Source organism: Balaenoptera borealis (genome assembly GCF_965194805.1).
Source record: "Balaenoptera borealis genome assembly, chromosome: 7".
Classification (NCBI taxonomy): Eukaryota; Metazoa; Chordata; class Mammalia; order Artiodactyla; family Balaenopteridae; genus Balaenoptera; species Balaenoptera borealis.
In genome coordinates, this window is record NC_138864.1 from 14,299,534 (window position 1) to 14,324,480 (window position 24,947).

The window sequence follows — 24,947 nt, forward strand, 5'->3', positions numbered from 1 at the left end:
ACCCCACCGGAGGTCCAGCCGGGAGCTGAGCTGGAGCCGAAAGATGGAGACGGAAGGAAGTCTTGCCCATCTCCATCCTGGAGAGCGGGCTGGGTCTTCTTTCAAGAGTCCAACCATTGTAAGCATTTGCTTTGTATTATTGTAAGGTCACTGTGGTCACTTCATCTGTGTCAAGTACCCAGGACTTCCATTTAACTGGTCTTGATGTTTCTTAACATTGAGTTTGTCTGTATCTTTCTCCAATTTGGGAACTGCCGGTGATTACGCTAGTGAAAAGGATGAAGTCTAATCGTAGGTTATTTTAACTATTATTTCTTTTCCATGTTCCCATACTCTTTTTACTGTTTCCCTTCTATTATTATTATTTTTTTAAGTTTGACATAATCCACTCTTCCCCCTCTGAAAAATATTTCATATTCTTTCTATTCTTTTACTACTTATCTTTTCCTTTCTTAAAGGCTCAGCCAGGCCTTAAAGGTTTAGTTTTCACTAGAAATTTGTGTTCTCTGTTACAGAAAACTCACACTGTAAAATAAATCTCTTTTTTTTCAAGGGTAACTATTCATGGAAAGAGAAAGAGACTAACAGGTTTTAAATATAAGGAATAGGAGTCCCATGAAAAGGCTTTAAGTCTATGGGCTCAAATTTATAGATTTTGTATAAAAGTAGGAGTGTTTCCTATATGTCATTCTCTGGTAGAGGGTGCGGTATTTATAACTATTTTTTCCCAAGGAGATGGAAGCATAAGACACAATTCCCCACTTATTAGACGAGTTCTCTGGTTTGGATTTTAAGCTCATTGGCCTTGAGCAACCTGGGAGAAACTGGCATTCATTCTGGTGAAGGTTAAAGACAACTAGCCTTTTCCTTTCTGTGTTTTGTCTGCCCTCTTCCCTCCAGTAACAGCTGGCAATAGCAATGTGGGCACAAATACGGACCAGGTGCTGCAGACTCTGATTTTGCTTAGAAAGAGGGAAACATGGCTTAGATTAGCAGCTGCTGCAATGGATGAGGCATTGCTTGCATCTTCTAGATTTTGCGGGTGTTGATGGGTTTTGCAGTATTCTTGGGTACCGTATCAACTCTGGAATTTTGGGCAAGTGTGATACATGAGAATTTGTTGTGAGGAGTTTTTACTTTTTCCATATTATTTGGATTCTGAACTCTTTCCTGGCTGTCCAAAGCTGGTGTGGACAGTATAGCTGTCATCATTTGAAAATGGCCTTGGAGTTGACTAGAGACCTATCTTGGCTAATGTCAGAGACTCCTGGGGGTGACCTCTGAACTAGCTCCAGGTACGTATGGGGGCAGTGATGAGTGTCTGGGAAGGTACACAGAGTGTGCAGGCAGGACCTCCCTGACCTCTGTGGCTCTCTGTCCTCACCAAGAACTCTGCAGCTGTGCATGACCAAAGACTGGGCTGAAAGGCTCAGCGGGTCAAAAGAGAAGAATGAAGTGGAAAAAGGGAAAATTCCCCCTTCCCACTGCTCTTCTAGCATCCACTTCCCGGGCCCGAATCAAGGGGGGAAGTGCTACAGTGTTTGGTCAGATTTCCAGTGTGGACTGAGCTGTGTTCACTAGACAGCAGAATCCTCTGCTTTAAAAGGTGGTACCTCTCTGCCACCTCCATACTCCAAGAAGCTGGGTAGGTTAGTTGACTCTGTTCTCTTGGTGGTACCCTCTTGCTGTGGGTCTGACCAGAGACCACCTGGCTTCTGCCCTCCATCTGTGTTTCTCTGTCTCTTTGTCCTGATGGCTCAGAGGCCATCGGTGGGAAAGATAAGACATGACGGTTGTAGCCCTTGAGCACAAGTCTCCTGCTTCCTGCACAGGTGTTTTGAGCACTGGCTTCATTCATTCATTCATTAACTGAATAAATACTTACTAAGTCCCTCTAAGGGGAGATGCTACCAGCAACAAGAAAAAATCTTTAAAAATGTTATTTTTGCTGAAATTATGGATGATGTTTGATATTTTCCTCAAAGTTTCTAGAGGGAATAAGTAATACTTTAAAAAATGTGTATACAAATTGGATTTATACACATATAACAAATACATTGAAATGAAGGAGATGCTGGATTTGTGTGGGAGGAAGTGACTGAAACCTTGGATAGCCTCTGTCTTCTCGTTTGACTTTCTCACAGCTCTTTATGGTGGGGACTATGGAGCTCCCACTCAGAATCATCTGGAGGGGAGGAAGGCCATGTTAACCATCTTGACTTTCCTTCCTCTAGTTAAGGATTTGCTAGCCCAGTGACAAATGGGTTCCCACTTTGATGCCCAGATAATTTCCCTGCCAATCGCTCTGGGAGGAAAGCCCCCAGCACTGACTCCAACTTCAGAATTCTATCCAATGTATTACCTGGTATCCAGCCCTCCATGGGATCAGAACTCTGAACCGAATCTCCACCTTAGTGGTGGGGACCCTTCTGGCCAACTTTAGTCTTATCAGGACATCATAGTGGCCCAAGAGCAGGCTCAGAGGTCAGACTGCCTGGGTTCAAGTCCTGACCCCACCATTTGTTTGTTACTTATGAATCCTGGACCAGCTGCATTTATCTTCCTGGACCTCAGATTCCTTATCAAAAAAGGAAAAAAAATAATACCTGCCACCTAGGGTTTTCATGAAGATTAAATGGGGCAAGATGTATGAGGCACTCAGCATGGTACCTGGCACATTGGGAGAGCTCAGAGATAGTTAGTTGCTGCTATTACTATTATTATTCCTCTATTCAGGACAGCAGCCTTACCCCAAATGACAGCCCAGGGGTGGGATCTTGTGAGCCATGCACAGATTCCCCAGGGACAAGCACAGGCCACCCTCCTGGGATGGCTGCAGACACCTCATGCCCATCTGCTGTGTCTAATTGGACATTATGGCAATGAGCTTGCCATGCCCTTCAGATACCTGGCTGTAGGTCCAGGCACGGCATTTTAGTTAGGTCAGTTTCTCTTGTCTGCCCCACATACTCTCCTGCCAATTTGGCCTCTGTCTGCCCTGGCCTGCCACAGGCCTTTATGAGAAAGCTATTGTCCCCGTCTCATGGAGATTAAAATGGGCATAATACTCCCTCCTTATCTTGCTGAAGCCCTCTCTGGAGGCAGAGATATGGAGGGCCTCTGCAGCCCTGGTTGTTTCTAGCTCCATGCGTCTGCAATTTAGAGTAAAAAAGATTCATTCTGTGTATTGAGTGGCTTTGAGGGGGATGGAGAGAAACTGTTCTGTAGAGTTCTAATTTGACTCCACCACGCCTGTATAAGTGAAAATCACTCCTGAGTTCTTCCTGTGTCATCTTCTTTCCCTTCCGATTAGGAAAAGGGGCACCATAGAGTGGTCAGCATAACACATTTTTTTCCTTCCCTCTCTTCCGTCCCCATCCTGCTCCACCCACACTTCTGACTGGAAGTCCATAGTGGGTCAAGGGCTTCCAGGAAAGTTTGGACTCCTTAACTATTCTCTGCATCCTGTTCCTTCCAACTCCTCATGGGCCTCAGTTCATTAAACGTCCCTTCTGTGTCCTGCATCTCCAGCATGCCCACAGACCCTTCCCTTGGGCTGATGAGCACAAGCAGATAAGCCTGGTTTAAATCCCAGCTCCATCACCTGCCACAAAAACTACCATGTCTCTGAGACTGTTTTCTCCTCAAATGCAATGGTGATGGCACCCAACTCATGGTGCTCTTATCAGCATAAAATAAAAGGCTGTATTCAGACTATACTACAAAGCTACAGTAATCAAAACGTATGGTACTGGCACAAAAACAGACACATAGATCAATGGAACAGGATAGAAAGCCCAGAAATAAACCCACATCAATTAATCTACAACAAAGGAGGCAAGAATATACAATGGAGAAAAGGCAGCTAATAAGTGGTGCTGCGAAAACTGGACAGCTACATGTGAAAGGATAAAATTAGAACATTCTCTAACACCATATATAAAAATAAACTCAAAATGGATTAAAGACCTAAATGTAAGACTGGATACTGTAAAACCTAGAGGAAAACATAGGCAGAACACTCTGACATAAATCACAGCAGTATTTTTTTGGATCCATCTCCTAAAGTAGTGGAAACAAAAGCAAAAATAAACAAATGGGACCTAATTAAACTTAATTAGGTTTGCATAGCAAAGGAAACCATTGATAAAACAAAAAGACAACCTACTGAATGGGGGAAAATATTTGCAAATGATATGACTGAAAAGGGATTAATACACAACATATATAAACAGCTCATAAAACTCAGCATTAAAAAACCCTAAACAATCTGATTAAAAAACAGGCAGAAGAATGGAATAGACAGTTTTCCAAAGAAGAAATGCAGATGGCCAACAGGCACATGAAAATATGCTCAACATTGCTAATCATCAGGGAAATACAAATCAAAACCACAGTGAGATATCACTTCACACCTGTCAGAATGGCTATCATCAAAAAGTCTACAAATAACAAATGTTGGCAAGGATGTGGAGAAAAGGGAACCCTTGTACACTGTTGGTGGGAATGTAAAATGGTGCAGCCACTGTGGAAAACAGTATGGAGGTTTCTCAAAAAACTAAAAATAGAACTACCATAAGACCCAGAAATTCCACTCCTAGGTATATATCTGAAAAAGATAAAGATACTAATTCAAAAGATACATGCACCCCAATGTTCTTAGCAGCATTATTTACAATAGCCAAGACATGGGAACAACCTAAATGTCCATCAACAGATGAATGGATAAAGAAGCTGTGGTATACATATATATACACACACAATAGACTATTACTCAGCCATAAAAAAGAATAAAATTTTGCCATTTGCAGCAACATGGATGGACTTGGTGGGCATTATGCTAAGTGAAATAAGTCAGACAGAGAAAGATAAATACCGTATGACATCACTTATATGTGGAATCTAAAAAATACAACAAACTAGTGAATATAACAAAAAAAGCAGACTCACAGATATAGAGAAGAAACTAGTGGTTACCAGTGGCGGGGGCAATACAGGGGTGGGGTGTGGAAAGTACAAACTATAGGGTGTAAGATAGGCTCAAGGATGTATTGTGTAACAGGGGGAATATAGCCAATATTTTGTAATAACTGCAAATAGAAAGTAACCTTCAAAAATTGTATAAAAATTAAAAAAAATTTTAAAAAGGATGTAAGATCCTTGCCAAGAAGTGGACACAAGGATATCCTAAATAAAGGAGAGCACTTCCTTGTAGGCTCATTGCATTCAGTCCTTACACGTGTTCAAGCCCATCTCCATTCTGTTTCTCATGCTGCCCCCTCAGAGTCACTCTCACAGCCACCCATCCTGGAGGATGCTTCACACACTTTGCCTCTTCTCTATAGACACAGATTTACCGGGGGTCCCTCACCATTCCCGTGTGAGAGGTTTCCTGGGACTAGGGACTTTCATGGCCCGGACCAGGATCAATCTGAACTGGCCATTCTAACTCTTCAGCCTGCAGTCTTTCTCATCAGCTCCTTAAATTATTTTTTATGGCAAACATCACCACAAGCCCCACGTGCCAACCCTCCGCCATGCATTCTAGACCACATATCCTGTGAGTCCTCTGATGGCACTCACCAGGTCCTGTTGACAACGCTCCCTTTGATAGCTTCCCCACCTTTGACTTCCATGGCCCTGTTCATCTGGATTCCCTGATGCTACGGTTACTACTGCTGTGTAACAATCAAACCCAAAATGTAACAGCTCTGTAGTATCATCTCTCAAAGTTCTGTGGGGTGACTGGACTCAGCTGGGCAGCTTTCCCTTGCTGTCTTGCATGCTGTTGCCATGGGTAACAGCTGGGCTGGCCCTCTGCTGTGCCCTGTGTGGGGAGGGCTGGAGCAGCTGTCTCCATGCAAACTTTCACATGGCCACTGTCAATGCACAGCTGTCTCAGGGCTCCAAGAGCGAGTGTTCTAAGAGATAGGAAGTGGGAGTTACCAGTCTCTGAAAGCCTGGCCTGGAAGCTGCACAGCCTCACTTCAGCATGGAAACCAGGACAGGGTCACAGAGCCCTCCCAGGCCCAAGGGGAGGGGACATGGACCGGGCCTCTTGATTAGAGGAATGTCAAGGAACTTGTGGCCATAATTAACCCTCCACACTCAATGATCTCGCTTCCTCAACCTCTATCCCTTCCTCCTCCTTCTCCTTCTCTTCCTTTTTCTCAGGACTCCGCCCTCAACTCTCACCTCCACATGCCTTCATGCCTTTGCAAGTGCTGTTCCTTGCCTAGAATGATCTCTCTACGTCTTGGCCCCCAAGGCCAGTCCTTCCTTCCCACTGGCCAAGTCCACCTACGGGCTCCTCTTATCCGTGGGTGGTGATCAACTCTGGGCCCCAAAGCCAGGTTTGGTGGTCCCCTTCACTGCCACAGGACAAAAAGAAGGAGGTGCTTGTCCCCCCTCCTGCAATGTGAGAGCCGTGGCGGGCAGGGACCAAGCCTTCACCTCTAGATCAGGGCCCCTGGAGACCAGCACAGTCCCCAGCAGGCCTCCGGCAGTGTAGGCTTCAGAGAGGCAGGGGAGGCTGTATGTTCTCTTACTGAAATGCAAACTCAAGGTAAATGTAGAAAAGTCTCAGTTTGGGTTATTAGGGCTTTGACCCTTTATCTGTGTCGATTTAGAGGTTTCATCTCATTGGGAGAATCTGACACACATCTAACTAGAAGTCAGCTCTATCTATATTGCTGCAAATCTGAACTGAATGATTTGGTTGTATCTTTCTAGCTGTTCTCTGTAACAATGCTTAGTCACTCTTTAATGGTCTGATATTTAATCTGTGGGCTAAAGATGCATTTTGATGCCCCAGATGTAATGGACTATTTGACCTAGGAAGAGATGGTTGCACGCAACAGTTTGGCTCCTCACCTTGGGTGAACTGAAGATGTGCAGGCTGTGTGTGTCCCCTCATTCCTATGTCCTGTCTTCCCACCTGGACCCCTGCCCTCCCACTGCCACACTCCCATTGTCTCATTGGTCCCTTTCAGTCAGAACCACTGCACCTTTATGTTGGCCTCTGGCAGCCCAGACATTATTACTGTATGAATATTTCCAACCATTTCACTCTGGTCGGCTCAAGTGTGAGTGATTGTGTATTTGGTGGCTTGGGTTCCTTCTTCTACCGTTCCAGGAGGCTTCTCTCTAGCAAGATTACTTCATTTAGGCTTTTAAAGCAAAATGTGCTGGAAATAAGGAAGGGAAGAAAACCAGCATGCGTGTGAGCAAGGTTTATGGAGAAGTTTAGCGGGGAGGAACACCAGGGGAATTGTGTGGCCAAAGGACACAGGTGAAAGAGGAAATGCATTTTAGGAGTGTTGCTGTGAACTGTAGATTCTTTTCTCAAGATTTAAGAAAGACAAGTAAGAACAGAAGCAATACTGAAATTACTTTATGATTGTGTAGAGTGCAATTTTGACCATGGTTTCTCTTTAGGCTAGTGTGAACCTGGCTAAGCGATGGGGGTAGTCATGGCTTCCAGGGAATTATGTAGTAAAATTAAGATGGCATAATAATAAAATAGCCATTATCATGCAAATATTTATGGTGGCGCACTTGTTCCTAAAGGAAGACCTGTGAAGTGGTATGACTGTCCTAAGATTATGATGCACATTTACAATTTAGTCACTCCAAGTAGACTTTCACAGAGCCTATGACTCAAACGTTTATTGCAGTACAAAAGGAGACATAGCTCTGGAGAGGAGACAGTGATTGAAAATGGCAGCCCACAGTGCAGTTCTTAGCCATACCAGTTCTAAAACCAGAGCAGTCCTGGTAGAAATATGTCCAGATTCAAATAAAAAGCTATACCAATGTGTCACCTGAACCATCTGGATTGTTGACGTGACGGGATCCCTGCGGCTGCTCTGGGCAGATCTGGGTGGCCTTCTGGCTCCAGCACGGTTTTTCCTGGCTCTGCCGCATTGCTGCAGAGGAGAAAGCACCAGCCAGAAGTGCTAACGAGGGGGAGTCAGCTAATTCCCCTGGAGCCCTGCTTTTCCTTCAGTGCCCATCGGTCTCCAACTTTGGCTGCAAAGGATTTCCCCACAGGAAACTCTCAGAATAAGCCATTCAGTTCACAGCTGTCACCAAGACACCACCACGTCCATTCCCAGAGGAGGAATGCACTGCAATCCCTAATTCAAAGCCTTCTCATGATACCGCACACCTGGCTGTACCAGACACGTGCCTGGCCCTTCACGTGTGCTTTCGCAGTCTTCATGGGGTGACCGGTGGGGATTGTACATTAACTTCCTTTTATAGATGAAGGAACAGAGCCTTAGAGTCCAAGGGCCACACCGGGCAGACACTGAGCCCACAGGCCTCTCACTGGGAAGCCACCTGCTGAAGGGCGGGGAAAGGAGGCAAGCTCTGCCCCCTGACCTGTGTACATTTCACCTTGCCACTCTCAAGGGGTGTTGTTAACAACTTTGTTCATCAACTATACTCTAATATAAAATAAAAATTAAAAAAAAACTTACAGCAGAACTAGGTGCTTAGATCTGCTGTTATGTGTATTCAGGGGCCACTGTGTTTTATTTTTTAATTTGGGAGGACATGATGGAAAAGGACTGGGAAATGATGTACTAAGAATGGGTTTGAGGTTCGCTCTTCTGACAAATGCAGGGAGTGATGAAATCAGAGCAGGTAGCAGTCAGGGTGTGAATCTGGAAGCGAGGGCAGAGATGGGGAAGGGGCTGAACGTGAGGGTCTGAGCTGCAGGCGATGCATGACCAGTGGTACGGAGCGGGCAGGAAGCCACGGCAAAACAGAGCGGTCGAAATGACTGCAGACTTCTGGTTTATGCCGGGACAGCTGTGAGAAGGCCGCGATCATGACCGTGATTACATGACTTGACACAAGGGTGGGTAGAGAAAGGAGGTCCCTTTGGGAGAAACTCTCTTGGCCGTAATCAGTTGTCCTTCCAGACCCACTACTCTATTGTTCCTGCTAGCAATGGGGAGTGACAATGAACAGGGAGCTACACATAACAGGTCTGGGCCAGAGATCAAAATAAAGATACCTTCCCGGCATAATCAACAGCTCTCTGCAAGGCAAGCCCTGATTCTGAAGGACTTCTTTTTTTTTTTAACTTTTATTGGAGTATAGTTGATTTACAATGTTGTGTTAGTTTCAGGTGTACAGCAAAGTGAATCAGTTATACATATACATATATCCACTCTTTTTTAGATTCTTTTCCCATATAGACCATTACAGAGTATTGAGTAGAGTTCCCTGTGCTATACAGTAGGTCCTTATTAGTTATCTATTTCATATGTAGTAGTGTGTAGATGTCAGTCCCAATGTCCCAGTTTATCCCTCCCCACCACTTACCCCCTGGTAACCATAAGTTTGTTTTGGGAGCACACAGTCAACGAAGACTGTGGTAGCTCCTGAAGGCTTGAGACTGGCCCGCTGAGCCCAACTGCACACATTAAAATATAACATTTGAGTTACTATAATAATACAACGTTGTAAGATTTTGTCAGGATAGGTAAAGCTAAAATTTCACTAGTTCATTCTATTGTCAGTGTTAAAATTTGCATCTTTACAGTTCTCATATTACAACAATTATTACTATAGTCAAGTAGCCAAGTGCCCTCCAGGGAGAAATTATGCAGGGACTAAAGGAAACGAGTCAGGAGTTATTTTCTTTTGTATTTTATCATGCTTGTAACTCCTTGGAGAATACAGAAAGTATTTGTTTTGAATGTTTCTAATTTGGGGGTACTTTCAAAATCTGATTTAATCAGACCTTTAAAAAATCATATAAATCAATAGCAATTACCTAATTCTAAATTGAATCATAACTCTGAAAGAAATGTGCTATTAAAATAGATCCCAGGTAATCAGTGATATACCTCTACTTTCATAAAAGGAAGTAATAAAAGGTAAAAAGAAAAAGAAAAATGGAAAAACCAAAACAAAACCTCATTTATTATTTTAACTCCCACTTAGAATGACCTTCTGTTGTACTTCAAGATTTAATGTTCAAAGTTTATAAAATTATTTTTATTTTAAGAATGTCTAATTTACCAATTAGATTAATGTGTTTATTACTACCTAGACACCATGAAGAGCTTACTTGTGATTTGTAACAAAACTTCTCTAACCTTCTGGATAATGGCCTGAATTCTGCATTTTTATATTATAGCAAGAGGATCTTTGATGCTTTGATTTGCATACACTTTGATAGTTATATTAGAACATTTTGTACATCCAGTCTCTTCCTGTTCCTTAATTTGGCACTTGTTCTATCAAACAGTTTTGAAAATGCAAATTATTTCACATTAAAAATATACATTTTTATAGCATATTATATACAGTTTTAATGCATTCAGACTCCTATAATTCATTATTGTTTTAATTTATCTGATTTTTTTTGTGCCCTGAGTCCATAGTACAATCATTTGCAAACTCAATTAAGCTTTGTCTCAATGAATTTTTACTTTTTGACAAATTATGTTACATGTGTACAGAAATACATTTTTAGTATATTATTCATTCATTTGATATATTTGAAAAATGGAAATTCATCCATTTTCTGAAAGCACTGAGGTATCGCTAGTCCAAGAGGTATATTGTGGAGTGGGGTCTTCTCAAGTTTGCACTTGAAAACATGTCAGTTTTCTAAAGCGCTGAACTTTTAGTTATTTTGAATATGACTTGGCAAACTATCTGTTTATTCTAGGACGTTGGCACTTCACCAACTCTGAATACACTTTCACTCAATTATGACAACATTTTATGTATTTTACAGAGCTGATTTTACATTATAATACCTGTCTAATGATATTTAAAGTATGTCTTCATACTGCTGATGAAGACAATTATGTTAAATGGTTTGTTATTTGAGCTGAGTGTACAGGAAATGCTCTATATGTCCCAGAAATCTTGGAGAACTGCCTTGAAAGGAATGGTACTAGTGCTAGATTAATTTACACACAAATCCCACTTTTTCACATTGGCTCATGCAGAATGAAGACAGAGTCATGAGGTTTCATATTATCCATAATACTTATTTCCTTGACTCTAAAAAGATAAAAAAAACCTTCAAGGTGTGTTTATGCCTGCACCATTTTGAGCTGATACTGTATTATGACCCTGAATTATGTCTATTTCTCATTTAGTTAAAACCCAAAAGAACAAAATGGGTATGTAGTAAGGAAGGACTCTCCCACTGAACTTCCAGTGTAGACTGGGGCATACAGTCAACAGTTATGTCTAATACTCATTGCTAATGCAAGTTTTCACCTCTTTTGTTCTTACTGGCATTTGGGAAGTCATATTAGATACCACTAGCTGGAGCCCATCTCTTTGTCCCCATATCAAGCCTGGCCATGTTCTTTATGATAAATGATGCCATTTGTGGGATAGGGGAAGATGCTGGCATGACTAGGGCAAAGGAGGGCTGCTGGGGAGGATGGAGAAGTAGGGTTGAGGGATGCGGTGAGTTTTGTTGGGGTTTGACAGCTGGGCAGAGAGGTTTCAGCTGATGTAGCATGAAAGCACAGCCATGAGGCTTGGGGGCACATGGTAGCAGGATTGGGTTTAAGGCATTTTGTCTGGGATCAGCATGCAGGATGGAGTGCAGAAAAGCCAGAGTCGGGGAGGTAAGTATTAAGGAAAAGGAACTCTCTTGTTGGGAGTTTCATCATGCTTAACGCAAAGTCAAGGTCAGCAACCACATAACATAAAGTCTTGTCCCCTCTACATCTGATAGTATCAAACCTCCTGACTGTCTACTCATTCTGCATGTGCCAATGCAAAAAAAGGGGCATTTGTGTCATTTCCCAGAGCAGAGACACCATAAGTATCTAGAGGGCAGACACTGAGCCTTTCATCTCCAATCTCTATTCTTTGGAGTACAGTAGGTCTTATAAAATGTTTATTAAGTGAATGAAAATGAGAGTTTTCATCTGGAAAAAAAAATGGGAGCAAAACATGCTAGAGGATAGCTTTTCGTGAGCTACAAGTCAAATGATAATAGACAACTTGAGGGGGACTTCCCTGGTGGTCCAGTGGTTAAGAATCCGCCTTCCAATGCAGGGGACGCGGGTTCAAGCCCTGGTCAGATCCCACATGCCACGGAGCAACTAAGCCCACGCGCTCTACAGCCTGCGCGTCAAAACTAAAGAGCCCGCCTGCCGCAACTACTACCAAGCCTGCGTGCTCTGGAACCCGCGCACCACAACTAGAGAGAAGCCCGCGTGCCGCCACAAAAGATCCCGCGTTCCACAACTAAAGACCCGATGCAGCCAAATAAATAAACAAATAAATAAAATATTTTTAATAAAATAGACAACTTTAGGTTCCTGGCCATGTGTCATTTCCTCTGAGAACAAGGCAGCTGGAACAACAGACTATTCCATTTCCTTTCAGAAGTGTTATGCTGAATGAATACCTGCTATGAACCAGAAAATGCATGAAGGATTTGTGCACTTAGCACTCTCCAGTACCCATGTGGGAGGGGAAAGGGTACATTATAGGTAGTCCGTGCATTCCTTTGGATGGCAAACGTGAGGCCCATGTAGATATTTCCTCGTGCACCAGTATGGGACCTATGAAAAATTCCTTCCATAACTGCGAAAATGACTTATTTTCAAAGAGAGCAGAAAATTTTAGAAAATATAAAATAAGATACATGATGATGAGTTTATACATCCAGAAATGTCAGTAGATCAGGAATCAAAGAAACAGATTGGTGGTAGTAATGTATCGTTCCCATCCCGAGGAATTCCCCAACACACTGGGGAACAAGAAGCCTTGAAGAACTGAGTTAAGCAAAGCCCAAACTGGAAAACAGCATACAGAAGGGGCAACCATCACAAAGTTGGAAAGCACCTGGAGGAGCCAGGGAGAGAAAGTGAAGGGCCACGGGCTGGTGTGGATGGCTATTACACAACTGCTCTAGAGCTCACTACTGACTGTCTTTTAAGCACCTCATTCAATCCACGTCTTTTACATATGGCACATTTCTAAGTGAGGCAATGCAGCACAAGAGCAAAGCGGTTGAATTCCGCTTCATCCCGAGCAACATGAATGGGAAAGGTACTCACGCTCCACAAAGTAAGAGCTGGCATCAATCTTCCAGATGATCTGGCCCCGATGAGAACCAGTGACTCCACGGTTCTTATAGTCCAGAAAGTTTTCCGACAAGACCTCATCTATATTCCCAGGAAAGAAAGAAAGCAGAGTAGAGAAACACATCAGCTAACAGCAGATTTAGAAAAAAATAATACAAGAGCAAAGGATATTAATGCCACCTCCAGCTCAACAGAAGAAAAAGCACCTGGAATCATAGAATCAGAGAATTCTAATTTTAGAATTTTAATGCAGGAATCTCTTCCCCTCTCCTCAACACTCCTGGCAAGTGATCATCTAGCTGGTTCTTGAACACCTCCAGAAACAGAGAAAAAATTGCTTCTACAGCAGTTCATTTCACTTTTTTTTTCTTTATTTGGCTGCACCGCGCAGCATGCGGGATCTTAGTTCCCCAACCGGGGATCGAACCCAAGCCCCCTGCAGTGGAAGCTCAAGAGTCTTAACTGCTGGACCGCCAGGGAGTTCCCTCCTTTCACTTCTGAATAGCTCTTACACGTGGGGAATCTCAGTGTGAAAATCTCCCTCCTAAAGCTTTCATTAACTGGTCCCTATTTGGGTGTGAGAATGAGGTATAAAGAAAACATCCAATTGTACTTTCTATCTGGGCCCCCGTTCTCATGGGCCCCACCCTATATGATCTCTTCTCCAGTCTGGACACCCATCATCATCCAACACTTGGGGACCATCCATGAATTTATCCATCCATCCTTCATGCAGCCATGCATTCATCTGTTCCTTCAACAGACACTTATCGAGATCCAACCGTCTGCCAGGCTGGGAAGGTGCAGGGGCCACGGTGTTGGGCAAAACCTTTCTGAACTAAAACCACAAACAACTGAGGACACAGACTTTAAACACTAAGTAAAGAAATAAGTGCATTATTACAACTTGTAAGAGGGGAGAGGAAGGAAAAGAACGGACTGCTCTGACAAGAAGCTACAAGTAGGAAGGCCAACAGGGGCTCGGGGGAGAGCTGAGGGATGAGAAGGAGCTGCCAGGGTGGGGATGGAGGGTGGGTGTGTGAAGGGTGCAGCAAGGCCCCCATGGGGTGTCCGAGGCCCGAGGGGGGCAGAGCCTACGCCGTGCAAGCACTGAGAGGAGCTGCGGGGGGTGGGGACTGTGCCCCTCTCCTCCCCTGCCCTTCTCCTGCTTGTCACATTGCAACCCATCAACGTCCTTCTTCAAGCTGGTGCCCAGAGAGCAAGGCAGCATCCTTAGAGAGGACAGATCTGTGAAGACCGAGCCGACTGCCTCCCCCTTGGTTCCAGACCTCATGTTCTCAGTGCAGGCGAAGACAGGGATATGAATTTTACCTTAATCTTCGATGGGGCCCTTGCAGTTCCCACTTCACCCAGAAAGGAACCATCTGAGCTAAATGGATCTGAAGCTGTGAGACAACCATGTTTTGAGAGTCCCAATCCACTGCGCTGGTTGGGGGGACAGCGGGAACTCAGGAGCTCCCGGGGGGAGGCCCAGAGCCCCAGCTCTGCAGAGAGGGGCTAGGTCGTGGTTGCCCTCTTTGCAGCTGAGATATTCTGAGGTTCGCTTCCTGCATCTGGCTGGACTTGGAAAACAGAGGAGGAGGTGAAAGAGGGCAGAGCTTACAGCGAAAGGACCCAGCTCCAAGGACCTTTGAGCCATTTACCAATACTGTCATTTCTACAGCAGCAGGTCCTCCTCTGCCAGATGGGGGATGGTAATAACTGGGACCTCATGGGGGTGGGGGGCGTGGATTACGTGAGATGAGTGGTAAACGTGCTTGTGACCTGCTAAGTCGATTGAACGTTTTTGGCTGCCTCTTCTTTGGCCGAGACGATCAGGCAGAGTAACACCGTCTCTGCCTCATTAACAGCAGGAACTGTTTGTATCCCTTGGAAAATCACTTGTTTGCAAAATTTGTCTGTCTTTATAATCACAGTGTGTGCTCACAGCCCTGTTTCGGCTGCTAAGATGATTGCATAATACGTCTTTTACAGTAATTGCCTCATTTCTGCAAAAAAAAGGCATAATGTTTTCCTAGCTCCCGAGGTCTTCAGTACCCAGATAGAAATTTGCCTCATTATGGCAATTCTCCAAGGAGAGGTATTTTCCTGAATTTATCCACTCTGATCACCAGAATATTCACTTTAATAGTCATGGTCAGGTATCCATATAGAATAACACCTAGAAAGGGGGTGTTCATTCATGCACTAGGTAAATGTGTATTGAGTATTTATATTCCACTCTAGTTATTGTGCTGAATCCTGGGGATATACTGCTGAATAAGACAGGGCCTATGTTCTCAGGAAGTTCCGAATAGATTTGAGGATTTATTCAAGAAAACAGGCAATTTCATTAGAAGATAGTGGGTATAAGAATGGGTTAAATATCAAGGAACCACAAGGGCACAAATGAAAAAAGGATGGGCGTGAGTAAGTGGGAAGAATCAGAAAAAACCGAAGAGAATGGCAAAGTAACACACCTTTTAAAGAGAACAAGATACATTTCGCTGTACAGGTTTAAACGCCTTTTAAGAGATACATTTCGCTGTACAGGTTTAAACACGTTTTAAGAGATACATTTCGCTGTACAGGTTTAAACGCGTTTTAAGAGACTGCCAGTTGGTCCTAATGAGTATCCCATTCCCTTATTGTAACAGTAACATTTCATAGCAAATATCACGCAAGAAACTAGAAGAGTCTGTATTCCTGCCTGGACCATCTGTGCTGAGAGGTCAGCTCCCTCCCCCAAGGCATGTATTGCCAATTGTTAGAAGTTACTAATCTTTGCTTGGGGATCCAGGTGTACGGTCAGGGTCAGATGCAGGAAAACAGAATCAGACCAGATATTTTACGCAGTAAGGGATTTTACGCAGAGAATTAGGTACTAGATAAATGGACGCTAGGCACAGCCTCAGCAACCGCCTCTCCACCCACAAAGAGAGTGACCAGCCAGTGGCAAGCTGAGGAGGCTCCTGTCACCACCACAGGGCTGCCTGTTCACACCCAGGAAGCGAGTGAGGGGACGCTAGGACACCGTGATAGAAAAGCTTAATGTCTCAGAGCCATGCTTGTGGCAACCACAGGCTACACATCAGGAGGAACCACCCAGCTCACTTCCGCCTTCCCAAACTTGCAGAGGTGCATCTAAATGAAGGGACCAAATTTGCATCTGGAACATGGCTGCACAGGAGTCTGCGAGATGTAATTTTCAGAGACCAGAGTCTACACTAGAGGAAGGCACTGGAGAAGAGAAGAGGGCTGGGATGGATGATGGGGACCAAGCCTTGCCCTCCATCACACTGAGGAATGGCAGCCCCCTGGCTCCCTACTGCGAGGTTCCCTTTTCTGCATCCTTTGTCATGGTACAAGTTTTTGTAGGAGCAATGTTTGTGTGATTACAGGGATCTCTACAGCCGCCTTGAGAGGAGTAGTTAGGGTACCATTACTAGCTATGTGATCTTAGGCATTATACTTAATCCCTTTGTGTCTCTGCTTCCTCACTGCAAAATGGGGATAATATTAATCCCAACCTCAAAGTCTGTTGTGAGGAATAAATGAACTAATACAGGTAATGGTCTCAGAACAGTGTTAGACATCTAATAAGCAGCTATTTATATTTATAGTATGGGCTAAAAATACGGCCCTCTATGGCAAAGCTCCACGATACTGTGCAAAACCACTAGTAACCTGAAACATTAGCTTAGTCCAGTACTATTTAAATTTTTTGCATTACTCATTTTGTACAGAACATATAGAGATGTATTACGTTTCTCAAAAAAAAGACTGTATTTGCTGGATGATACTTTTTTCTTCCAGTATGAAGAATCCTACCTCCTGCTCCACAGTTTACAATAGAGAAAAGATCTTTGAAAAATTTTGAATCACAGAGTTCTAGTGAAGCTTACAGAAACAAGCACATCTAAGAAACCAGGAGTATTTATCTTGCTTTCTCTTCAAAATGAAAACTAGAGCTGTGCTTCCTACACTTTAATCTATAATAGAAGAGTATACAACAAAGACTATTGCTGTTGAGAACAGAATGGGCAAGTGAGCACAGAAGCAATTAAAGGAAGAATTGATCCACTACCTAAGCCCAACAGAAAACATACAACATTGCCTCCATTTCGCAGAGGAACTTGTGCCTTCTGATAACCAATCTCAGAAAAATCTCCAAGGATTCTCCCACTATCTCTAGACTATGAATTTACCAAATAGCAGGCCAGGAGATCTGGGGAGAATCTACTTGCCTTTCACAATACAAAGCCAAGGATGTAGAATCTCTGTTCTCTTGTACTAGGAAGGGAGTCTAAGGATAAATGGCAGGGGAAGCCCTAAAAATCAGTGCCACTCTGTTTTATGTGGCTTTTCCCTCAGATTGTTTCTTTGAACACAAGTATTCTCACTGGTTGTGCCATAATTAGGAAGCACAGCTTCAGCTCTTCTATATTCTAATAGAGTGCCTGATGTACAAGAAAAACTTCAGTTCTTCAAGAGTTGATGTCCGTAAGGAAGCATTCTGGGAGTTTCTGTGTGCAGGTCTCTAGCCAGAGAGAAAATTTTAGCTTTCATCCTAAAACATTACATTTTAAGGCTCAGCACATTAAATGCTTCTTAAGGGCAAGGGTTGGGTTTCTGTACTTATTCTATAACTTCCCATAACTCCTAATGTGTGGTTTTCCACAGTGGAACACCTGACAGGCAAATATTGGGAAATAAGAAAGTGTTTCTTGCTCAAGAAAGTATAGGAAATGCTGGGTTAAACCAAGTAAAGTGTGCTGCTTACTCCAAGCTTCTCAAACCTTTCATATATATTGTGAGTCTCTAAAGTAGGGCAATGTAGGCAGATTTTTCCATCCTTATTTAACCATAGAACTATTTCCCCATGGAGTGATAAGTGAAATCCACTGAAACTAATGTGTAGGATATGAGTGCTATTCATGTGGCTATTATATTCATGCCTTCATCCATCATTGCATTATCCTACTATAGTGTATGAATTCTGGTGAAAAATGGATTAGGAAGCCGGAAGATCTGATTGAGAAAGACTTCTAGAAAAAAAGTTCAAAAATATACAAGAAAGACTAAGGGATATTGAGGATAAAAGAAAAAGTGTCCATACCTGGAAAATCAAAGTCCTGGAAGACCAAAGGAATATGAAACTACACTGGATGAACTACTAGTCTGTTGGAAAAAGAGATATTGATGAGATTAAAAAAAATAAATGGTGGTGAATATGGTGGTCTAGACAGGGCTTCTCAACCTTGGCACTGTTGATATTTTGGGCTGGATAACTCTGTTATCTTTGTTGTGGTGGAGCCGTCCTGTGCATTATAGGCTGTTTGGTGACATCCCTGGCTTCTACCTTGCAGATGCCAGAAACACCCCCTACAATGTGACATCCAAAAATGTCTTCAGATATTACCAAATGTCCACTGGGAGGCAAAATTACCCTTGATTGAGACCCACTAGACTATGATTAAAAGCAGTCCATAAGAACAATAAAAAATGTATAACTTTGAAATCAACAGATCTAATGGAAAGCCGAAAAGAAGAACCAAAAAAACAAAAAGAAAACACAGTAAATAAAGAATCTAAAGAAAGATGGCAAAAATAAGTCCTAATAGAACAGTAAGTATAATGAATATAAATGTGCTATTCTAGCCAATTAAAAGTCAGAGACACCCAGATCAGAATAAAAAAGCACACACAAAGCGCTACACTTAAAAAAAGATAAAGGTTGAAAATAAAGAAAAGACAGATCAAGTAAATATGAAGCAGAAGAAAACAGAGAGACTAGCAGCCTTAAATAGTTAAAAAAAAAAAAAAAAACCCAACAAAATTCAAGGCAGAGAATAGCCCAAGGGGCACCGGCAGATCTGTAATAATAACCTGTAAGAAATTATAGAGGAAAAAGATGTAAATATCATGAACATTCATGCACTTAGTAATCAGCATCAAATCTGCAAAGTAGAAAACTTACAGAAGCAAAGGTAGAAATAGATGAATCAATTAAAACAAAATTTTTGGCTAGTGATTTTGAGACACCCCATTCAAAAAACTGGAAGAGACAGGAAATTAGAATATACAATTTATGTGATTGAACTTAAATACACACACACACGAGAGAGAGGGAGAGAGAGAGAGGATCCTTGCTTTGTGAGGTACCCTATGAACTGAAACTTGTACATATCCGAATTGTGTCCTGTTTTGCATGGTTCTATGGGAACTGCTACCACTGTATATTTATATAACATAAAAATATTTATATATAAATATTATATACATGTATATTAAACCTTTGTATATATTGATATCTATGTATAAGATATCTATATCTCTCTCTATATAAGATATTCTCTATCTCTAGATAGATGACAGATAGGTAGATAGAGTGAACCTTATTCACAACAAAAATACACTTTATGATCATACATGGAATATTTATAAACATTGAGCAGGGATAGGTCACAGAAGAAGTCTCAAAAAATTTAAAAAATAATCAGTTTGATACAGACCATAATCTCTAACCTCACACAGATAAGGCAACCAAAAGGTATGGAAGAGAATGTATGTCCTCAGGCACCAGTCTATGGAGATCCTTCAAAGATGCCATTTTAGGAAATTTTAAATCTTAATTTTGCTCTGAGTTATCATTTCTTGATTTGTTGAAATTTAAATGCATGAATGTACTCTAGTTTCATTATGATTTAAATTACTGAGCAAATTCTAGCATGGTATAGGGACAGCATGGTATAGCATGGTATAATAATGATATGATTTATTAAAATGCTAAATTTATAAGAAGGCTAGTTTTGCGAATTATGAGCATATTATGCCTACTTTACCTATTCAATTATATGTTCATAATTTTAATTGCATACTTACTTCATGTTTCAGCAGTTTTGGTAAGGGCTCCTTCCAACAGAGTCAAAGGAATGGCTATTAAAAAAATTGATCATCCTAAAGAGGGTTTTAAGATATTAAAGTCTTTAAAATACTGGAACGTAAAATGAAGAGGTGAAAAATACTTGAATAGATCTGCTCTAATTAATTTAGCATTCTTATGGTTAGAGGTCTTAACTGTATTCTTCAATTTATGTATCCTAACCCAGTTATACAATACTGTTCCCTCGGTGTGCTGAATCTTTAACACTAAGTATAGGACTCACAAATAATGAGCTTTTACTTGTCAAAGTCAAGTAGGCATTACTGAATGAATAATTGCAAAACTATTTCCTAGGAATACTGATGACTAGCGAATCTGTCACTATGTACTTGTTTTTGACCAAATCACAAGCTTCTGCCTGTTTACTGACAATTCAGATCTCTTTCCAGGTCCCTGTGGGTTTGGTAAGAAGCTTTTGTCTATAACATACAACTGAAACAACTGAGCACACGTCTAAGGGCCATGGTTAGGCTGAATGAAGCCTGGGAACTAGGGTAATTTGCCATAATGCAGCCAGAGACTAGAGCTACCTGACAAGTTAAATCAAGACGCAATTTATTGATCAACAGGCAGTAAACGCACAGTATCTCATCAATTCCATTCAATGAGCCTGAGAAAGTTATTTCTCTATTTTGAAGATAAGGAGCCTGAAGTTCTAGTGACTACCTGGCTGAGGCCACACATCCAGCCAGTGGCAGAGGATGATTCTAAGCCAGGTCAAGCTGTCACTGAAACCCCAGGACCTTTCCCCTTTCTGTGTCACTAGGGGAGAGAACACTTCATCACGCTCCTCTAGTTCAGGAACCACTCCATAAATGAGGGCAAACAAATGCAATCTCGCTGTGAAAGTAATGGTAATGCTTTTATTGTCCCATCGCTGGGTTCCTGGCTAAAGACAGCACTGGTGACTCGGTGACAGTGTCAGTGAGCAAGGCCACACATCCCCTTCCAAATCCAGATATCTCACTCACTATGGCAGGAGAAAAGTCACGTTTGTCCGGAGAGCTCTGGAGGGCAGAGCTGAAAGCATCACAAACCTGGCCTCACGGGGACATTTAGGTTGTCCACTGATGTGGAAGGCCCATACGTGATATTGCACCCAAATGTGCCAAGATGTCCTCATGGTCATTGTGGGGTCTGCCTCCAGGGTAGGCAGCTGTGTGGCATTGGGAACCACTGACTTGGCATTTCCTCAATTGTGAAATGACAGATCAGATGAAATCACAGAGCTCTATGATTTGCTCTTTGGCAAGGCACGGCAAATCTGGCAGATGAGTTACTAAGGACCCACCAATGATGAACTTCTAAGATTCACGGAGAATTTTGGATCTGGAAGTTGCTTTTGAAATGCTATTCTGCCGAAAGTGTTGGCATTTTGCATTAAATCACTTCACAGTTATATATGTGCAGCTACCGTGAGAAGAACAAACTGTCAAATTGAGATTCTCAGAGGATGAACCGTGTTTACTTCTGTCTCAGTCAAAATGTCATGTTAACACCGGATCTCGTTCATTCATGGAGCTTCCGGACACTTCATCCCGCCGACCATCCCTTCCTTCCTCAGACACCCTCTCTCTCGTCTTCTGTGACGTGGTCCCCTGGTTCTCGTCCTACCTCTCCATCACGCCCCCATCTCCTTTTTGAGTTCCTCTTCTGCCTCTCTCTCTGATAGGGACCTTCTGGTGCTTTCTTTCTACACCCAATCCACAAGTGAATCCTTCTACCCTCAGGGCCAATTATCCCAGATCTACACCCCAGCCTGGATCTAGGGCTGAGCTCCAGATCCATCCATCCCTTCCCCATGGATGAAGGTATCCACCTTTCCACCCTGCCATGCTCCTACTCCAGCTGTTCCTTGACTTGAGAAATAAATGCCACTGACACCACTGCAGGAAGGTACAGCTGTGAAGAGCTGCTTCAAAACTAGATCTGGGGCCAAATATCTAACTGCCTAAGGTGCCGAACAAGTAACCATCATCATTAAAGTAGGGATAGGTGGCAAGGAGCCTGTGACAAAACTGAAGGGTGAAGGCTAGTCTAAAGGGGGAAGTTAATGCTTGACTCCAGCCCACTAGAGCCACAAGGAATTATGGGCTCAGTCAGCCAAACTGAGGGCTTTTGCACAAGAAGCTAGAAAGGTGGATTTCAGCAAGAAATCTCTACTTTTTGAAATATTGACAACTAACCAAATTTAAAGCAATATGTACTAAACAAAATGTGCTTGGTGGTCTGTTCTTTTGCAGGCTCTCTTTGAGATTGATGGTACTCAAACACTGATTCCAGAACTATTTTTAAAGGCAATTAAATTTTACCTGTTTGGAAGTCCAATTTAGTTGAGTAACCACTATTTGTGTAACAATTTCAAAAATTATGTTTTTCCATCTTTACAGTAATGTGTGTATTGTAAGTACACTAACCAAACTGACTGCAAAAGCTTCAAAAGAGCCAAAAAAATTTCCCTGACAGCTAGTTAGTCAGACAAGAGTCCCCGAATTTTATCATAAAAATGATCCCGGTCGTAAAATACTCATAACAATCCTTTGGTGTCTTTGATAGTCAATGATGTTAAATCCGGCATTGTGTGCCTGAATGTGCAAATGTTTCGTTGTGCAGACTGAATGCAGAAGCCCTGGCCTTGGTTGAACTTGAACCGCCCCCTCACCCCACCAACAATTACAACCTTCACTTGTGGATTTACCAGCGTGAATGTGTCAATTTTCACCACATCTGATTCCACCAGGTAAAATAGATGAAATACATTTTCATGTCAATTTCTCTTCAAAATTTCAAATTTGTGAGATTTATTTTCTCCAGTCACTCTCCTTTCAGCCAGCACAACTGTTCCTTAGCCTGTGGTGTGCCTGCTCTGTCTCTATCATCCATTATGTTTCTGGAATACAAAGCAGTAAGAATCTTGAAAGAGCAGGTGAAAAGAGGTCTACGATTATGTTGAAAACTGAAGTGAAATTACCCCACACACATGTGCATACCTTGGTTGCGTATACGGTGTTGCTTTGGTCTCGCAGACACGTGGATTTAAACACAAGCTTCTCATATTAACTTACTCATAAGCAGAAGAGCTTCTATAGTTGCAAATGGTAATGACATTTGTGTTCAACCACACCTCGTCCTGCCATCTCATGATTCTTTTCCATTGAACAGAGCTGGCAGGTGAAGCCTCATGTGCGGTCCTCCGTGTGTTAGAAATGTGGTGTATAACACATTTGATTGTGAATTGTGCGTTTTCATGAAATGATCGAGTTTGCTGAAATAGTAAAGCATCCGTAAAAGTGAAATATGAATTAACGTACTTGTTGGATGCCCAAACCACACCGCTAAGACCACTATTCCCGTGGCACGAGGTGCTGTTCTACTCACCGATGAGGTACATGCCAATCCAGTCCCCGGCGTCCACTTCCTCCTTTATGTCCCAGTGGATCACCAGGTCCTGCGAGTGCCCTATGGAGTAATAGGAGCTGCTGACCGTGAGCGTGGAGCGGCTGTCTGAGGTGACCAGGTCGGTGTCGCTGGTGGAGCGGGGGATGGTGACAGCGCCATGGGGGCCGGTCCTAATGGCCATGCTGTGGAACTGGCCCGGGTTGTAGCTGTGGCGGAGGGGCTCCTTGCACCGGCGTCGGTTCTGGGAGTTTCTGGATGGAGATGCCATGGCGGCCAGGCCTAAGAACCTGTTCTGGTACAGATTCTGTCGGGGTAAACAGACAGTCAGCAGGGGCGGGAGATGCCGGCTACACCATCAGTCACTGTTTTCACAGGGAAGGGAGGATGTGCTGGGGGAAGCCAGCTGGGACAGAGCAGCCCTTTTAGGAAGATTTGAAATAGACAGAGAGCATCTTCTTCGGAGCCAATGCTGCAGCTCTGGTTCATGCGGGGAAGGCAAGAGCTAAATGCACACTCACCAAGGGGCCGTGCATTTGCGCTCTGCTGGGGTCTCAGCCTCCTCTAGCCTGCTTAGTACTAGAAGGCCAGGAATGTCTGCAGAATGGCCCTGGAGGTGTGACTGCCCCCAAACAAAGTGCCATCTCTTGAGTTCTCTAGCATAAATCCAATTGGATCCAATTTTACCCTTCTTTAGGGTAAATGATGGCTATTATCGTTGCACATTTTAGTGATCCCCGCAGCATTCAAGACCCTACGCACAGCTCAGAATTAGAGACGGTCCCTGCTGGGTGAGGCAGTCACTTTTTCTCCATTTACAGCTCTTTCACTCTACAGAATGTCTCTGGACCACCTGAAATTCCTATAAGGATCTCAGATATCCTAGTAATCTTCAAACACCACCGTTTTCACTAAAACCCAATCTCAGAGGACCATGTCTCCCTCAGAGCCAATGTTATTGTAGAAAACATTGCATCTGTGGAGGAAAAAAATGCATGTTTTTTATTGTTTACAACACGGAGCACTTAAAACTAGCTGAGCTGATGCAGAGCTAAGACTCGATTGTTTTGGAGGCAGATAGCTTTGAAAACATGGGGAAAGGGGCATCCTGTGGAATTAGAACAAGGGATTCTTTTTTGAAACAAGCAAGGGTGATTTTGACTTCATCAAAGTATACTACAATTGGGATTTAAATGTACATTTTTGGGGTTCCTGGCTATAAAAGTACATGCTGTTGTACAACAATAAAACTTTTGTTTTCAAGAAGAGAAGATTAAGGCCTTAAAATGTGTTGAATCATGCAGTTTAGATCCCAGAGACTGTAACTTATTATACACATCAATCAAATGCAAGTTATTGACTTTTTGTTTACCAGCCACAAGGACCAGACCCCAGCACCAGTCTACTCTTCAGATTATATGTCTATTTAGCAGTAATTTAGGCCTATACTGTTTCCATCTTCCAAGACCAGGGCATTTGTAAAGAGTCTATTAACCTGATTAAGCACAGCGTTGGCA

At 42.8% G+C, this 24,947-nt stretch overlaps 2 protein-coding genes across 3 annotated transcripts in view; one reads left to right on the plus strand and one right to left on the minus strand.

The window, feature by feature from the left end:
- The window catches only part of HECW1 (HECT, C2 and WW domain containing E3 ubiquitin protein ligase 1), a 467,976-nt gene that overhangs the window by 217,518 nt on the left and 225,511 nt on the right, over nucleotides 1-24,947 (minus strand). For both annotated transcript variants that reach the window (XM_082399702.1, XM_082399703.1), the window contains exons 2-3: nucleotides 23,413-23,737; nucleotides 13,062-13,169 (exon numbers count right to left, since the gene is read on the minus strand). In XM_082399702.1, coding sequence (XP_082255828.1) covers nucleotides 13,062-13,169; nucleotides 23,413-23,737 — 433 coding nt within the window. The remainder of the gene's footprint in view (nucleotides 1-13,061; nucleotides 13,170-23,412; nucleotides 23,738-24,947) is intronic.
- LOC309632636 (tigger transposable element-derived protein 1-like) overlaps nucleotides 1-24,947 on the plus strand; it is a gene marked incomplete at its 5' end in the record, with an annotated part of 121,869 nt that overhangs the window by 38,368 nt on the left and 58,554 nt on the right. The gene's annotated exons all lie outside the window — the stretch shown is intronic.